General features: G+C 38.0%; 2 protein-coding genes across 2 annotated transcripts; both read left to right on the top strand.

Moving 5' to 3' along the window:
* Positions 1–6,355: 6,355 nt before the first annotated feature.
* On the top strand, positions 6,356–9,316 carry LOC132140360 (doublesex- and mab-3-related transcription factor 3a-like). Its single transcript, XM_059549148.1, has 2 exons — positions 6,356–6,905; positions 8,140–9,316. Exons 1-2 carry the CDS (start codon positions 6,524–6,526, stop codon positions 9,102–9,104), a joined length of 1,347 nt encoding a protein of 448 aa, XP_059405131.1. The 5' UTR covers positions 6,356–6,523; the 3' UTR covers positions 9,105–9,316.
* A 4,332-nt stretch (positions 9,317–13,648) lies between these two features.
* Positions 13,649–16,865, top strand: LOC132140359 (doublesex- and mab-3-related transcription factor 2-like). Its single transcript, XM_059549147.1, has 4 exons — positions 13,649–13,814; positions 14,291–14,653; positions 14,936–15,038; positions 15,485–16,865. The coding sequence occupies exons 2-4, from the start codon at positions 14,315–14,317 to the stop codon at positions 16,564–16,566; spliced, it is 1,524 nt and encodes a 507-aa protein (XP_059405130.1). The 5' UTR covers positions 13,649–13,814; positions 14,291–14,314; the 3' UTR covers positions 16,567–16,865.
* Positions 16,866–17,666: the final 801 nt, after the last annotated feature.

The raw sequence follows: 17,666 nt of genomic DNA, 5'->3' as shown, positions 1-17,666 counted from the left end.
TTATATGGTCTCATGTTCATTGGAAATAAAATTTCAGTCATTTTTGTTGACTGGCTTTCACAAGGCATGCCTGCTGAGAGTGCGTAATAAAAAATCCGAAATGAAAATTACTTGTATTTTCTTTGCTCTGCACCCTGAAAAAATTCATTCGATTCTGCCCCATCTGCTGTAATCAATAACCTGACCATCTTGCTTTTTTTTTTTGTTTTTTTTTTTTATTAAATGCACTTACTCTTAATTTCATCCCCCAGTGGTTTTAGTGAGAAGAATGTGGAGTTACCTATATGGCTTCGGCATTATAAATCACTTCTGGAGAGCAGATTGTACAGCAGTATCGATTGATCCTGATATATCACAGAAATTTACTGTCACTTCTGTTTTCAATTAAAGATACAATCAGTCAGATAATGACTTAATTGGATTTTACAGAAGATTGAGTTTTATTGTCCCGTGCTTTATGAGTTTAGTTAAGGAAGGCCGCTTTATCATAGGCTGTCAGCGCTGGGCTCTGCCGTGCCGCCGTGTCCTTCTGTTGCTGCTTCAGGTTTGTGTTCCAGCGACAGCCTGAAAAGTGTCTGTGGATTTGTTTTCCTTGAGCTGCTATTGTGCCATCAATCACACTGGCTGCATGAAAGATAAAGTCCCTGTCCCAAAGTCTCAGTGCATACTGGAGGAGAGGGGGGACAGGTGCTAGAGCTGCATCTTCTTAAGTCAGGGCTTTTGGATTTAAGAGAGGAAGAGGTCATCATAAAAGTGTTTGATGACTGTATGGTCTGAAACAAGGCCCGGTTTAATCTGTAATAATACATTTATTTGAATTGAATGCATTTTATTTCGAGGGGGTTGTGAAGATAATAAAGAATATTACTGGACAGTGAGAGAAGAATAGAAATTGCAACATTAATAAAACCTTGACAGTAAAATTTATGGAGAACATGCGATTGCTTGTTGTTTTGAAGCATTCAATATTACATATTTTACAAAAATCAGTGATGTAATTCCAAAACAAATATCACCATACTTGACATACAACCATCTGTTTGGATGAATAGAAATAGTGCCTGAGTACAATATTAGGGTTGCATTTTTTTTTTGTTTTTGGCCAACTTGTCAGTGTTTTGGGGAAATTTTGCATTACATCACTTGCTCATCAATCGATCCTCTGTAGTGAATGGGTGCCGTCAGAATGAGAGCTCAAAGAGATGATAAAAATACAACTCCAGTCCATCAATTGTCATCTTGTAATAAACACATCAGTCCTCAAGGCATTTTTAACTTCAAACCTTTACTTATGGCTAAAATGAGTCCTCAATCCATAATATTACTTTCTCCAATGAAAATGTCTGAAGAGAAATATTCATAGATCAAGCACCAGCAAAAACTGTTCTAAACAAATGCAGTGGGTAAAATAAGAATTGAACACATCACATCTCAGTAAATATATTTCTAAAGGTGCTGTTAACCAGATGTTGGTAACAACCCATGGGATCCATACATACTAAGAAAACAGAAGTGAAGCTGTGTGTAATAAAATTGAGTGACACAGGGAAAAAGCATTGAACACATGAGGAAAGGGGGGTGCAAAAAAAAAGCATGGAAAGCCAAGACACCAGCTGAAAGCTAATTAGAAAGCAGTCCTGTCCCTAGTCAGTGGAAATTAATATTCGCTGGTTCAGTCCCAGCTGGTAGCCTATAAAAATGTTTCTCATTACCAAGGTGTCACACAAGAAACATCTTGTGATGGGTTAAAGCAAAGAGCTCTCTAAAGACCTTCGTAACCTTATTGTTGCAAAACATACTGATGGCACTGGTTACAGAAAGATTTCAATACTTCTGAATTTATCCAGTGAACACTGTTGGGGCCATAATCTGGAAAAATGGAAAGAACATCATTTCACCATAAACTGGCCACGACCAGGTGCTCCTCACAAGATTTCTGACAGAGTAAAAATAATTATCAGAAGAGTTGTCCAACAGCCGAGGACCACTTGTGGAGAGCTTCAGAAAGTCCTGGAATTAGTAGGTACAAATAATGCACTCAACCGCAGTGGCCTGTATTGCCCATTCACCACACAAGACTCCTTCACTGAAGAAAAAGTTTGTTGCACAGCATTTAGACAAGCCTGTAAAATATGGGGAATATAGTCTGGTCAGATGAGACCAATATTGAATTTTTTGGATGCTATAACACATCGTGTTTGGAGGTCATATGGCACTGCACATCACCTCAGAAATGGCATACCAACAGTGAAGTTTGGAGGTGGGAGCATCATGGCGTGGGGCTGTTTTTCAGCATATGGCATTAGCAAACTTCATTTAATTGACATTCTTGAGAAGAATCTGTTGCCATCTACCAGGATGATGAAGATGAAATGAGGGTGGACATTTGATCCCAGACACACAGCTGAGGAAACTCTCAATCGGTTTCAGCTGCTAGAATGGCCCAGCCAATCGTCTGACTTGAAATCAATAGAAAATCTATGGAAAGAACTAAAGATCAGAGTTCATATTAGAGGCCCACAGAACCCTCAAGATTTGAATACTTTGAGTTTCTCCATTCATTAGGGGTCTTGAAGCTGTCATTGCCATCAAAGGCTTTTGTACAAAGTATTAAATAAACTTCAGTAAGCATGTTCAGTACTTTTTCGCTGTGTCATTCCATTTTATTACACAATTTATGAACTTATTTGTATTGTTGTCTTTGTATGGATGGATTACTTTGGTTGTTTCTGACATCTGGTGAAGATGTCATGAAAATAGCACCTTTAGAAATATATTTACAGAGAAATGGTGATGTGTTCAATACTTATTTTACCTGCTGTATGTCTGTTTTCGATATGGATTGTTGTAATGTTTTTAGCCGTTTCAGCTGTTTGAACTCTTATTCTGATGGAACCCATTCACTGCAGAGGATCCATTGGTTAAAAAGTGATGTAATGTTAAATTTCCCTGTATCTGTGAATGTAACTGCATGGATATGAAACCATTTCCCCTAGGCACAAAGGCTGTAAATTAATACAACTGTAGAAATAAGCAGTTTGATTTGATGAAACTGTCAGTCAGTTACTGACAATGTCTTCGTTAATGTTCTAACTTAAGAGTTTCAGATGCACTTAGTTGAATAATTTAACCCATTAGAGTGGGTTATAATGGCAGACAACCTTTGTTCATGTTGAGATGGAGAGGGTGTGGGCCCTGTCAGAGTCTCGGTGATTTGGGTGCCCTTGGAGGCTCTGCCTACACAGAGAGAATACTGGACAGATGTCCTGTCATTACTCACTACATTGAAACTATTGGCTGCCTGTCAGAAAGCCGCAATGAAAGAGCAGCTGATTGGCTCTTAATAGACTGCTCACAGACTCAACATTGAGTCTATTCATAATTACCACTATGAACCTCAAAAAAGTACAAAAAGAGCAATCAAATTAAATAAAAGAGCATTGCTCTGCAGAAATCAAACTCTATAAAAAAATATACTTCTTATGTCTTACTAATGTTTTTTGTATCTTGTATTTTATGTGTCAGAAAGGTATTCAGTCAAAACTGCAATGAATAGCAAATATTTAGACTAAACATATGATGTGGGTGAATATCAGAAACTTTGAAACTTTAGAACTTCTTACAGGCAGGAATAAGTCATCTTTTGTGTCTGTAACCTATGGTAGTTTCCTCTGAGATTAATCGTGATTATTCTCATTTGTAAATTGCTGGGATAACTGCATTTGCTATTAATCATGTAAAATATGCAAATTATTAGGGAGTGCAAGTACCTCCCACACTGAATAGTTGACTATATAAGTTTAGTTTGTGTCATTACTTGGTCTCTTGGATCTTGAACCTGAGACATTTATTGGCTTTATCCTGTTCTTCAGAATGAAACAGCTTTTGGGCTCCACGTAGATAAAGTCTAGTGCTGTTACCAGTAGTTCACTTAACCCTCAGAAAATGTTCATACTAATCGTAACCTTTGACCATTAGAAATTAAATCACGTTTTGAAAAACATTTTATTTTTAATTAGTGGTAATATAACTGTATTACTCTTAGGAGGAGTGTTGTTTCTCTCTTTCCAAACATCACACTTTCCTTCTCTATTCTCTCCTATGTCTGCCAGAAATACTTCTCAGGGCTAGTTACTAAAATTATCTTCCGAATGGATTTAATGTGGAAAACTGTCATGAAGATGAAAGATGATACAATATGTGTATATAGATACATCTTAATCTGATTTTTTTTACTTGTAGGCCTTGGGTTCGTTCCTTTTCTTCACCATATGTACACTGTATCATTAATTACCTGCAGAAGAGCCAGATATTTATTTATTTATTTTCTGGTTTATTGGTTTGAATTTTATGCTTATATCATGTAATGTTTGTCTCACACATGAGACTAAAGTTAAACAAGTTAATCAAAAACACTCTCTTTACATGTAAAAATAAAGCATTATAGTTGTTAACAAATGAATTGTACTTCTTTTACATTTAGAGGATTTGTGTAAAAGGTATTTTGTGTTCATCTTCATTTCTCTTTATTCATCTATGTACTACATTGATGCCAATCACATTCAACATAAATGTTTTTATTTTACATGAAATATTTTTAATGTAAAATATATTACAAAAATATGAATACATATATTTAAATATAGTTGAACAGAAATAATGCAAAAGTATGTAAATATTTATATTTTTGTTTTTTCTCCTTTTATTTATTTTTATTTATGTATTTTTTATTTACATTTTTTTTTAGAGAGAGAGAGAGAAATAGATTTTTATTTTTTTATGAAGCATATTCATTTTCTGCAGTGTTGGTGAGAAACGTAAATAATTGTATTAGCATTTGTGTTGTCCTCCCACTCCCCTTGCTGTGAATTCCCCTCGCCAAACACAGACATCATGCGGCATTATCGTCACCTTGAAATTTCATCTGCTATTTTCCAATTAAAAGCTTAATAGCCCTGGAAACCGAGTTCATGTGGTGAAGTTTACCGTGGCCCCAGTTCTCAAAGTTGTGCTGCCGGGATCCCATTACGTGCTTGAATAAACCCATTTAGGAACAGAAACGGGACTCGAGGGTGCCTGGTGTTGAGTTTCACTGGACTTTAAAAGCGATGAGCATCATTTTAAGAAAGGTGTGCTGCTGTTTACACCCTACATCGCGCGCCAAATTGCATTTAAAGTCTATGTACAGTGTGTTTACTGTGTGCACTAAAACAAATAGACTTGTTTAATGCAGTTGACATCACCCAGTTCGCTTGATTCAATTATTATTATTTTTTTTCCATCTGACCCTTTCAGAATTCATTTGGTACAAGTCCAAATGATATTGCTCAATTAACTCTTGCTGCATGTCGGACTATTCAACATTTTTCATGGGAATAAGTTAAGCGCTCATTCAAATGCAAACCACCATATTATTGTCGCCTGTGTTTAATTCGAATTCACAGCGTGAGGTTAAATACCAAAGGGCTTGCAGGAGCGCACAGCATATATGTGAATTCTTCTCTACATTCCCAGTTCATTCTTGAAATTACTGCACTCACAAGAGCCTCCTACGACGTTGGAAAATTGCTGTGGTCCGAATTAAAACAACCGTTGAAAATAATAGATTATTATTGTTTATTTTATTATAATTCCCTCTATTATCCTCAGTATGCGTATAAAAATGAAACCTGTTAAAACCTAGGCCTACTGTGAACTGAATTAGTTTAAAATAATGTGAATTATAGGTCTATTCAGTTACTTTTATGGGGTCGACGTTTCAAGATCACTTGTCAGTTATTTTCGGTATAGGCTATTTTGCTAATTAAGCTCGTTTCACCAGATTTGTTTCTGGTGTATATATAGTTAGTAAACACTACTAACTTTTTGATTGTGATAAATCCCACTTGTGTTGTGTAGCCTACTTGTAAATGTTGAAAAATGTAAAAAAAAAAAAAAAAAAAAAAAGTTTAAATACATTAGGTACAACTGTAGGTTCAGATCATCCTGTACAGTTCCTATATGCAGACTTACATAGCTGTTTGTAAATAAAGACAATAGAAACATTTGAAACCCTTGAAGCCATTTAGCCTATATGTTGACTAGGGAGGGCGTCAATCTTTCACAGGTCAGACATGTATGTGGCTTATTAAAAAATAATAATAATTTAAAAAAAACTAATTAAAAAAAATTCAAATGTATGGCTGTCTATATTAGAAGGCTGCATGTCGGAAAAATATCCCACAAAATTCTAACTGTAATTATAAAAGCGAGACATCCTCCCTCCATCCAGTGTCAGGGGGATGTAAATTGCTCGTGACCATGATGTGAGAAATATAAGTGACTCGTTAGTGCGTGTCAGATCGCCTGATGCACATCTTTATTGCGGGGCGAAAGGTGGATCCTCGTCTTAAAGAGTCAACACCTCTCATCACGAGTGTAGCGAGCAGCAGAGGGGCTTGATCTCTAGACTGTAGCCTACTTGACAGCACTCTTCCTCTACATCTTATTTGATGCACTTGCGCCTCTGGAAACGACTTGAGAAATGAATGGCTACGGATCGCCCTACCTCTACATGGGGGGCCCGGTGTCCCAGCCAAGAGCGCCCCTCCAAAGGACCCCCAAGTGTGCCCGCTGTAGGAACCACGGGGTGCTCTCCTGGCTGAAGGGGCACAAGCGTTACTGCCGTTTTAAGGACTGCACTTGCGAGAAATGTATTCTGATAATCGAGCGACAGCGGGTCATGGCGGCTCAGGTGGCGCTGAGGCGGCAGCAGGCGAACGAGAGTTTGGAGAGTTTGATCCCGGAGTCTCTGAGAGCGCTGCCGGGCATCACGGTGGGGAGCGCGGAGCGGAGCACGAACCCTCGATCGAGCGACATAGACCTGCGCTGGAGCTCAGAGACGGTGACCCCTAAACCGCCGCAAGGTAATCGCTTGTGTTAGTTCCAAAATATATGAGACATTGGAGTCTTTTGAACGCAACGCATATTGCGTTTTGCACGTGGGAAGATTCTCTCAAAGTAATTGTAATTAATCCATTCATTTTTATTAATAATTATAATTATCCTATTAGCCTATTTTTTATTGTTACAAAATATATTAAAAAAACGAAACAGAATAATCTTAACTTAGAACACGACTGAATTCTCTTGAAATAACTTCCCAACATAAAAAATTCACAAATATCTAACAAAAAATTATCTTTGCAGTAGTTTCAGCAACAGACTTAGATCGAGACAACACGATAATGCAGAATGCGGGCATTTTTGTTTCCTGGAAGTTTAGCCCGTTTTCCTAAACCGGCAAAAATATACTTATAATCAGAACTCATATTATTAATTTTGTTCTATTTAAAAAAAACCTTTTATTAATATTTTTTATTATGGTTTTGTCACTGACATTTTAACCATCACAAACACGTTTATTACACCAAACATTTTTTTCACTGTTTGCGTTAGATACATTAGATTAAAATAGCTACATCCCAAACCTCAACGTTCTGCTTAATTATTTAGTCCGAATTATTAGAACACAACTATATTCACAATCCGGCATTAATCTGAACGAAACTGGCATCGGCCCACCATCCGTCATAATTTTGGATCCTTGAAAGATTATTATTATTATTGTTGTTGTTGTTATATTCTGTGATCGACATCACAGATAATATGGTAGGCCTTGTCGGTCATTTCAGAGGAAGGTCAAGCTGAAATGCAAACAAAGTCCAAATAATCTAAAATGTTTCTATAATAATCAGTTTACAAAACTTTAGTTAAGTGGAATCGACGAGAGATTTTTCACTGCCAAAGCATCAGCGTTTTTATGTGAACAGCTAATAAAGTCACTCGTTATAAATCACAGCAGTGCTGACAGGTCAATAACCTTAATGTAGCACTTAATGTAGTCTGCAGAATCGGACAGTGTTTGAGTATAGTGACTTAGCTGGACTTTAATGTGTTTTGAGTTAAGCTATTAATTTTAGCTATTTAAAAAAAATGTCTGTCCTTCAAAGATTTAAATGAATGTTACAGTTAGACTGATAGTTTTATAATTATGTTGACTGTATAACATTTGAATGTTGCTGCAGCATCACTGTATTATCATCTTTTATTATACAGTACATAATGCTCATGAGCACTTTGCTTGTGTGTGTTTCCCAGACCTAAATGAGGACCTGTCTGGTGAGCAGTCTGGTGGAGAGAACGGTGGTAGTGTCAGTGACAGAGAACCAGAACCAGCCAGCTCCCCTGAGGAGTCCAAACCTAACCTGTGTTGCACCCCTGACACCTCAGACCCAACTCCCCAAGTTGAGGAGCCTCACTTTGGCCTGTCTAAATCCTGCACCGACCCAGAAATCAAAGCTGACAACCCCAAATACTCCCCTGAGCCCAACATCCTCATTGAAGGCCTCTCAGGCTCTGTATCTCTCCCTTTCAGCCTGAGGGCCAACCGACCTCCCCTGGAGGTCCTGAAGAAGATCTTCCCAGGCCACAAACCAGCAGTCCTGGAGCTCCTCCTGAAAGGCTGCGGTGGGGACCTGGTCGGAGCCATCGAGATCCTGCTCTCCAACCGATCTACGATGAAACCAGAAAAGGTTCTGTCTGAGAACTCAGATGCTCTGGTTCTCCCTTCAAATGGCCATCTCTTTGAGCACCCGCTGAGTTCGTACCCATCTTCCAAGTGGTCTGTTGGTTCGGCCTTCCGTGTTCCCGATTCCCTGCGTTTCTCCGCAGAGCCTTCTGCTGGAGTTGTACAAGGCCCTCTTAGCATGCCGCTCCAGCACGGCTTCCCCCAGCCGCCTCGATACCCCCTCATGCTGAGAAATTCATTGAGCCGTGGCCAAGCCGGGCCCTTCATGCACAACGATGTGACTCTGTGGAATACCATGACATTACAGCAGCAGTATCAGCTGCGCTCTCAGTACATCCCTCCGTTCTCAGGCCCCTCAGCCGGAGTGATCCGCAGCTCACCGCTCCTCACCAGCAGGCCCACCGAGGAGCATCGAATCAGCATCCAGGAGGACAGCTGTCCTGTCATAGCCAAACAGAGCATGTTTGCTGCAGATGAGGAGTATGATGAAAGATCTGACTCCTCAGACTCCAGGATCCTGAACACTTCCTCCTAACTCCTCAGCGGTTTCAATAGGTGGATGGAAAAAAGCACTGAAATATGTTTCAAATGGGTTCTTAAAATGATAAAAAAGAGACACTGCTCATCTAGGAGCACCTTGAAAAAACATACAGTGCATTACTTGAGGTATTGTATTTCAAACAGATTTGAGGTTGTTGTGCCAACTTAATCATGTGTGGAATAACATTAGCTTAATTTTTTTATTTTGGGGGGGGGGGGGGGGGGGGGCATTGAGGTACTGTTGTTATTTGACCAAAAAGTCTGAATAACTTAATATATTTGAGCACAGTGATTACTATTTCCACTTTGCATGAAACCATTGATAACAGTTTAATGTAGAAATATTCCAGCAGTCCTGCATGTAAAAGTATGGCAAATAAACCTTCTATGTACTGTTATTGTCACTTTGTTTGCCTCAGTCAAATACCTACATGTATTAGATATTAGCAAAACGAAACAAACTCTTTAAAATAAAACAAAGAAAGAAAGAATGATAAAACGGCTTAAAATATAAAACATGTCTGCAAAAATTCGATAGCAACTCTTTAGAATCTAAAATAAAATACAACTTAAAGGGACTCCTTGTATCTAATCCACCACAAATTCAGTTCATTTATGAACATTTATGCAGCAAGAACAGCTGTAAGGCAGGCCATATATTATTATATTTATTTTCATTATGTAATAATTAAGTCTACCACTACTAAATAAACTTCTTGTCATCGTTCTCTTTATTTGTTTATCATTTATATTAAAATAACATTCGCTGTTTATTATCTGATGGTTAACGATATTTAACGTAAATGTGAAAAGCGTGATTATAAAATGAACGCAGTGTATATTTCTATTTGGAAAAAAAGTCTAATGGACCAAAGTGTAAGCGTTTATCAGTGACGACATGAGCAGAAAAATGAGCTAACTGCGCCATCTAGTGGATATTCTTAACAATAGAGAAACTTTCAATAAAAGTCCTGCTTCCAAGTGTGGCATTTTTCGTAGAATCATAACCCACACACGTATCCAACATCAAAAGCAACTCTAAGCAATATGTGGGGACAATATGTTTAGAATGCATTTTTTTATAGGAAACATGAAGATTCAATTATATTAATATAATTACGGTAAATCCAATTCTCCATGTTAAAATAATAAGAATTATTCCATCATCCTTTTGATCAAATCATAAAATTAATACTGTATAATTATTATTATTAAAAATAATAATGGAAATATATTTTTGGAATGCCTCACTATGAAAGCATCACTAATGACTCCTTAGGCTATATCTTGTGTACAAAAGAAGACATTGTGTCATTAAAGTTGTTATACTTTGCTATCTAGGCGTATAGTTCGACAGTGATTCGTCACTACAATTCGTTCCGATGCAGGGTACTGTCGGAACTAGCCTACATGATAATACATAACTTATGGGCTACATATTCATTCAGAACTAAATGGCGTTTTGTTGGGACTTGTACGTTGCTTATTTAGGTTTAGGTTTCATAGTGTTTATAAAAGTACAATGTGATGCTAAACCAGCGGTCGCTGAGTTTGCAGGTGTTGCAGTTCTATTTTATACATCTGTTGACTTAACCGAGCTACAGCTTTTAATGCTGACATTTGAATTTGTGCCTCTAAGTCAACAAGACCCTGTGTTCTTCTAATCATCAGCCGGGCAGACAAATTAAGAGTGGTTAAGCATTCAGCAGGCTGCACGTGTTGCCGATCCATCAAGCGTCTTCAAATGCTAATTAACATAACAGGGAATTCAGTGAACTCACAAATCTGTAGTCCACACTCCGATCGGGTTACACTGTAGTGTGACACACCCTCAACCAAACCAGAAGGCATGTCACTGATCATTGGTTGTAAATAAATATCCTCGAACGTGTCTGAGGGCGTTTTAACCATGCTGGACCTGCATTTTCACTGTAATAGAAAGTAAACTATTTAATAACCTGACTCCTGAACAATGCAGGCTACTCATATACACACATAGGCCGTGCTTCTCAACACAAGCTAGTCAGAAAACAAATAGGGAAATAACGGGATGACAAAGAACCGAAAAAGTCATTCTTAGGTAATAAAACAACCACTTGCGTAATATTATAAATCTTCAAGCATAGGGATTGCTAAACAATAAAGACACTGTGATTTTTCTTCGTTTTGTATTGTCATATGTGTTTCGAAAAGGAAAAGGAGAAGATCAAAGCATTCCACATGGGGAAATTGCACCCTGGGTAGCAGTTGGGTTTGCTGGCCGTAACCTTGCTAATAAATTAAGAGGGAAGAAGGGCGAGTGCACAAGCTGCACCTGCACTGCAAACATCTTCACCACATGTCAGTAACAGAGATGACGGAGCAAGACCAGACTGACAATTAACCGAAATCACCCTATAAATACCATCCTGTTGTCCTGTATTAAAGAAAAATGTGTTGCCAATTTGCGAAATCCAAAGAGATCATTTCCCTGGATGGTATGAACATTTTCGAAATCCTTATTAACTTTTATTTATTTATTTACATTTGGTTATGATAGTAGACTATATTAATTCATTGTGTTTAATATCTAGGCCTATAAAAATATAGCCTAGGCAAAACATTGTCATGAATGTATTGACCATATTCTGTCGCCATATGTAGGCTATTTATTTGTTTATTTTTACGAACGAAATCGAGACCGTGAGAGATGACAGCTTTTTCTATGCATTGTATTAGACCTGGGGGTCGATTATTCAGCTGACGCAATAATAAAAACGGCATTTCCCCTCAATTAATAAATAATTAATGAAAACGTCTTATAGTTTAGTCTACGAGGTACAAACTTTCCTACAGTGAACGGAATATAGCATAGGCCTAGCCTATGTTTATCCGCGTTTTCAGATGAATATAACCGAGTCTTTAAGCCTTCAGTAAAGCGCATTATTAGCTATTATTATTATTATTAGGCTATTATTATTATTTAATATTATATATATATATATATATATATATATATATATATATAATAATATTATTATATATATATATATATTTTAATTTATTTATTTAAAAGGCCTTATTTAAATATAGCAAAATAGGTTACTGACATTCCGTAACCTACAAATTGCGAAGGACAATTGTGGATAAAATGCCCCTCTGGATTAGACAGCCTAAAATTGTGTGCAAACTCTAAGCACATATTTGTTGTTTATTTAAACCAAACCAGCTTTACTCTCCCACGTCCCGCATATGCTGCAAACCCATCACGAACAGTAGCTGTGACATTCTTTAGTGTCAGTTGATTTTACTTTGTTTTGAGAAACATCACACATGCTAGGTCGATCGGGACAAAGAGAATTGTGTTTTGTGTAGCCTTCCCACATGCTTAGTCAATGTTTTTTAAGTATCGCTTGTTGTGTCAACTGTCATATCACGCTCTATCTAGAGCTGAAGACTGTGTGTAAATGCATCCCCGAAGGGTTGTGCATTGCCAACAGCAACTCAGAAAGATATTAATTGGTGTAACAAGAGATCTAGTGTCTTGTTAACAGCCGAACAACCGCTTCTGAACATTAAATTGTACACTCTTGGAACTACAGTTTTTATGAATAATTACTGTGCATTGCAATGTATCCAAAATACAGACAAATGTCTTAATTAACAAGATGAGTAATTTGAAATGGATATTTAGGTTATTCAACGTTTTAAGATGTGGTGTGTTTTAAGATAAAAAAAACACATTAATGCTCGTCTAATTCATATTAGCCTACTATTTATATAATATTTATATCTTAAAGCAAACAAACAAAAACAAAAAACACCTGTATGGCAACGCTGTTAGGCGCATTTGAATAAAAATGAAAATCCATCTCCAGTTTTTGCATTCACCAGCTGTAATTTGAATATTGTCAATTAGTGGTTACTTTAGCCACTGCAAGCACATTAACGAAATATTACAACGTAACTTGCAAAAACGTTTTTGCTATAAAATTAAACATCATAATGTTGTTGTCCAAACCTTCAAGGGTAATTTAGTAAACCGAGAGTAGGCCTACCCTAATCACGGAATATGAAAAGCGTTTATACTTTATTGCCAAATTGTCAACTTTGTATTTTTCTTTTATTAAAGTTATTATTATCATTATTATTATTAATAGGCTTACTCCTCAGTGCCGTATATGTCTTGAAAATAATAATAACATAAGCTAACTGATGGTATTAGCAATAAATAAAAGCCTAGGCTATATGTAGTCATATGAGCCGAGACATGAGGGTTTGAAACTAGACGTATTAAACAGCTGAACCCCCATTGTCCTGCGTGATTAATTGATAGTTTCCTAGGAATGTTTTATTTGTAACTTCATCACATTAAGAACTTCGTTCCGAGAGTGATTCCAATTCCAGCCAACGGGAAAGCTCCGTTCTCATCAAGCCAATCGGGACTTGTTGTCACACGCAGTCTCCTGATTGGCTCGTTGTGAACGGAGCTTCCCCATTGGCTGTGGCAGGTTTGCTGCGCGGATCTTGGAGTTGAAAGGCTGAGAGAGGCTCTCATCACATCGCAGTGACAGATCAGGTAGAGTAAATGTCGCTCTCTGATGTTTATGTGAAGGTGGCCTGATTTTCCTTGGAGCAGCGCTTTTCTCGCTTCAACAGCTCTGGGTTCTAGTCTTATAGAGACTCCTGGATATCCACTCGTGTTTTTTTGGTCTACATTAGCTAGGTAAGTGTCTCTGAAAAAAACTCGGAATGCCATCAATCAATCTAGTCCATCTATCTATCTATCTATCTATCTATCTATCTATCTATCTATCTATCTATCTATCTATCTATCTATCTATCTATCTATCTATCTATCTATCTATCTATCTATCTATCTATCTATCTATCTATCTGTCTGTCTGTCTGTCTGTCTGTCTGTCTATTTATCTATATCTAATATACTGTAAAAAGTCAGAACATAGGCTAAGTTTAATTGGTGCTTTAATTTTGGAAAAAGTTAAATCCAAATAACAACCCGAAGTGCTAAATTCATTAAATGTTTTGAACCTGCAAATCTAAATTGAAATCGTTAATTCAATGCTAATTTAAAACCTCAAGTAGAAATGGTAATAATTAATTGACACGTTAAATCAACTAAAATATTTATTATAGACCTCCTAAATAATTGACTAATTAGTTCTTTTTTCGTCTGGACAGCATCTATTTAGACGCGTCCTGAAAATGACGGATCTTTCCAGCTCGGAGTTTGAGATCGACGTGGAGGGCCTGGAAACGGAGAGCGATGATCAGGCGGTGTTTCCCGAACCCGCGGAGGACGACGCGGGGACCAAAGACGACGACAAAACCAGCCGATTGAACCTCGGTCCTGGAGACCAGCGCAAACTGAGCCGCACTCCGAAATGCGCCCGCTGCAGGAACCACGGCGTGGTGTCTTGTCTGAAGGGGCACAAGAGGTTCTGCCGGTGGAGAGACTGCCAGTGCGCGAACTGTCTGCTGGTGGTGGAGAGACAGCGCGTGATGGCTGCTCAAGTGGCACTGCGGAGACAGCAAGCGACTGAGGTGAGAACAAGCAAACTGATGCAGTTCTGAACACGCTATTTAGACCATTTATTGTTATCAGTATCAAACGGAGGAGAACTAAATGTAAGACTGAAAGCTTGAGAAAGTGAAACAAAACCGGGGGAAGTAGCTAGACTTTTCTGAATGCAGTCAGTATGATCAAGACATTACTGCGTTGTAACAGTAAAACTAAAAAAAAGAACGATTAAACCCCCCATAATCTGATCCAAGATGCTACTTTATAAAGTAAATAACTTATAAATCTTTATCATTCAATTTTAGGACAAGAAGGGAATATCCGGGAAGCAAATACCGGTGGAAAGAAGAAGTATATATCAGCGACACATCCATCCATCGACCATGCTGGCAAAAAGCATTTTAGAAGGTGGGTTTAAAAAACAAAAACAAACTGCATGCATGAACTAAGAACTCTTCTTTGCTTCTTATTAAAGCTGATGGTTGTTCTATCTGATCTTTAGCCCTTTTTTTCTTCTTTTCTAAACTAATTTCCCCCTCTTTTTCCCTCTTCTCTCAGCCTTTCTTGGACTTCTGTCCTTTTCATATAATTCACTTGGTTCCTCTCTGGATATTTTCATGGCGTAAGCTTCTCTCAAAAACAGCACATGTTTAGCTTATTATACATAATAATAAAAAAAAAGAAAAAGAAAAGAAACTGTGCATGATATTATCAATTCTCAAAATTTAGTCAACACATTAATGTGTATACTAATAATTTTTAATTAATTTAGAAATTCTTAACAACAAAAAGCAGCTTAGATCATATCTGTTGTTATTTGTAAATGAAACCAGATTCATCTTCTTCATTGACAGGATATCGTCCAGTGCAGAACGACCCGTTTCTGGGTGCCAGTCCGGCTCTGCCCCCTCCTCTGAGCGACCGCATGAGGAAGAGACGAGCCTTTGCCGACAAAGAGCTGGAGACCATCATGCTGGAACGAGAGTATAAAGAACGAGAGCTTCTCGAGTCCAGCCAGCCCAGCTCTGCCCCGCTCTTCATCCCCGGCAGTATGGTCCATGCTGCTGAGTATAACTCCTACAAGACGGCCTTCTCATCCTCCTCGGCCTCTTCCACGGGTGAACCTTCTCCCAAAGATCTTTGTGGTTTTCTGCCCGGCTGTCTGGATCTCTCCCTGCAGTATGCTGCCACAGGTGGGACGACAGCTAACGTGGAGCTCATCTCCTCCAATGTGAGCGTAGCGGCCACCTACCGCCAGTACCCGCTCCCACCGCGCTTTGTAATGTGGCCGCGGGGCAGCAGCGGTATTAGTGATGCCCTGTTGTACCAGCAGTGTCTCCTGAACGCCACCACAGTCCAGAACTTGAAACCTGGAGCTGTTTGGGATCCAAAGATGATGACCTCCACCGAGAGCCACCCACCCGAGCAGGGGCCAGCCGCGTCCAGACTCGAGGGCTCTCGAGTGGCTCCAGAGCCGTGTGACCTCCAGCCGGGGCCCAGAGAGGCTCAGACAGGACTCGGCCAGAACGGAAATGCCCGTTCAGCCTTCTCGCCTCCTAAGAGGGTGTATGGACAAGCTTTCCCTCAGCATGCAGGGAGCCATGAGCATGTGATCAACAACATGAGCAAAGACACTGCCAAGCACACACTGTCTATGAAGCTCAATTCCTTCCATTCCCTCATTCAGCAGACACTCAATGACAAGAATCCAGAGATGAGTGGGCCGTACTGTAAGGAACTGCTGGAGGAAACAGCAAAAAGGTTCAGGGAGGGTACTGCCAAAGACACAGTGGGACTGAAAAGCTCAGAAAGAGCGGGAAAGGACCTTGTAGCAAAGCCAAGGAGCACCAAGATCACCTCAGGAGATTCTCTGTCATTCTCAGTGGAAGCCATATTAAAAAGACCCGCACTTTCTTTAAATCGGACATCCCAGTAAGACTTACTGTAAAAAAAAAACATCCCTAAAAGTACTTGTTTATTTTGTACTTCCTGTATATTTATTCACACACACGCATACATATATTTGGATTTTTAGCAGAGAAAAGACAGAAAATCATTAATCTAAGCAGCATCTAAAACCATTTTTGCTGCTTTTTTGACACATCTGTATATATAAAAAGTTCATACATTCCAGACATGCATGTTGTACATTATAATACATCACAATGTGTAGAGTATTTAAATGTAAATGTTAATTTTGCTACTTTAAAAGTGTCAATAAAATGAGAAAATGTTCCTATATTACATTGTACTGTAGTTGTGATATTATTTTCACAAAGTAATTGTGTTTATATTAAAGTAGGATTTAATATTATAATTTTAATAAAATGCTGTAATGGCCTTTTTATGGTAGAACATTTTAATAGAACAAAAGGGGAAAAAAACTATACAAAAAATGTTCATTTAAAATATATATATTTTTTTAATACTATAGAACAATTATATTATTTGGTAGATTTTAACAAACAATTACTGCTTGAGATGTTCATGCTTTTAATTTCTTATTTAGGTACTGCAGTTGCACAAAGTATGCAGTATGTTGTTTGTGTCTTAAGAACTAGTGTGACCAACTAGCATTTAGCCAAGTGGTAATCAGTCTTACTTTTTAGATTTAAATTAGACAATTTTAACTGTAACATTTAAAAAAGGTATTTTGCGATCAGTCTTTATGAAAAATCAATGACTTATAAGACATATCTAAGCATTTTAGCAGCTGGCCCCAGGCTGGATTGTGGCTTTTACAGAACAGCAGCAACATTGTTTGTTTTTATTATTCTAGAGTCAAAATTTGATTCTAATTCAAGGTTTAGTTCTGGACAGGAATGACGATGAATATTTCGTGGATGTTTTTATAAAAGTGACAATTGCCATTGGCCAATATGTTTATAAAGCAACTGTGAAAAAAAAGACAAATAATTCTGTTTATACTTATTCCACTTTATGTGCAAATATGGAGCACCTGCTCAAGACATTAGTTATGTCTACATGTATCACAGATGTCGTTGATGGAAACATGAGAAGTCCATAAATTTTTTA

The sequence above is a fragment of the Carassius carassius genome, chromosome 5 (assembly GCF_963082965.1).
Source record: "Carassius carassius chromosome 5, fCarCar2.1, whole genome shotgun sequence".
In the NCBI taxonomy this organism is placed as follows: domain Eukaryota; kingdom Metazoa; phylum Chordata; class Actinopteri; order Cypriniformes; family Cyprinidae; genus Carassius; species Carassius carassius.
The sequence above is the reverse complement of the archived record's forward strand: the minus strand, read 5'-3'. Positions and strand labels throughout refer to the sequence as shown.

Excerpts from the sequence above, each read along its gene's own strand:
- LOC132140360 (XM_059549148.1), top strand. The coding sequence starts at position 6,524 with ATGAATGGCTACGGATCGCCCTACCTCTACATGGGGGGCCCGGTGTCC. Across the intron at positions 6,906-8,139 it reads GACCCCTAAACCGCCGCAAG|ACCTAAATGAGGACCTGTCT; the intron begins GTAATCGCTTGT and ends TGTGTTTCCCAG.
- LOC132140359 (XM_059549147.1), top strand. The coding sequence starts at position 14,315 with ATGACGGATCTTTCCAGCTCGGAGTTTGAGATCGACGTGGAGGGCCTG. Across the intron at positions 14,654-14,935 it reads GGAGACAGCAAGCGACTGAG|GACAAGAAGGGAATATCCGG; the intron begins GTGAGAACAAGC and ends ATTCAATTTTAG. Across the intron at positions 15,039-15,484 it reads GGCAAAAAGCATTTTAGAAG|GATATCGTCCAGTGCAGAAC; the intron begins GTGGGTTTAAAA and ends CTTCATTGACAG.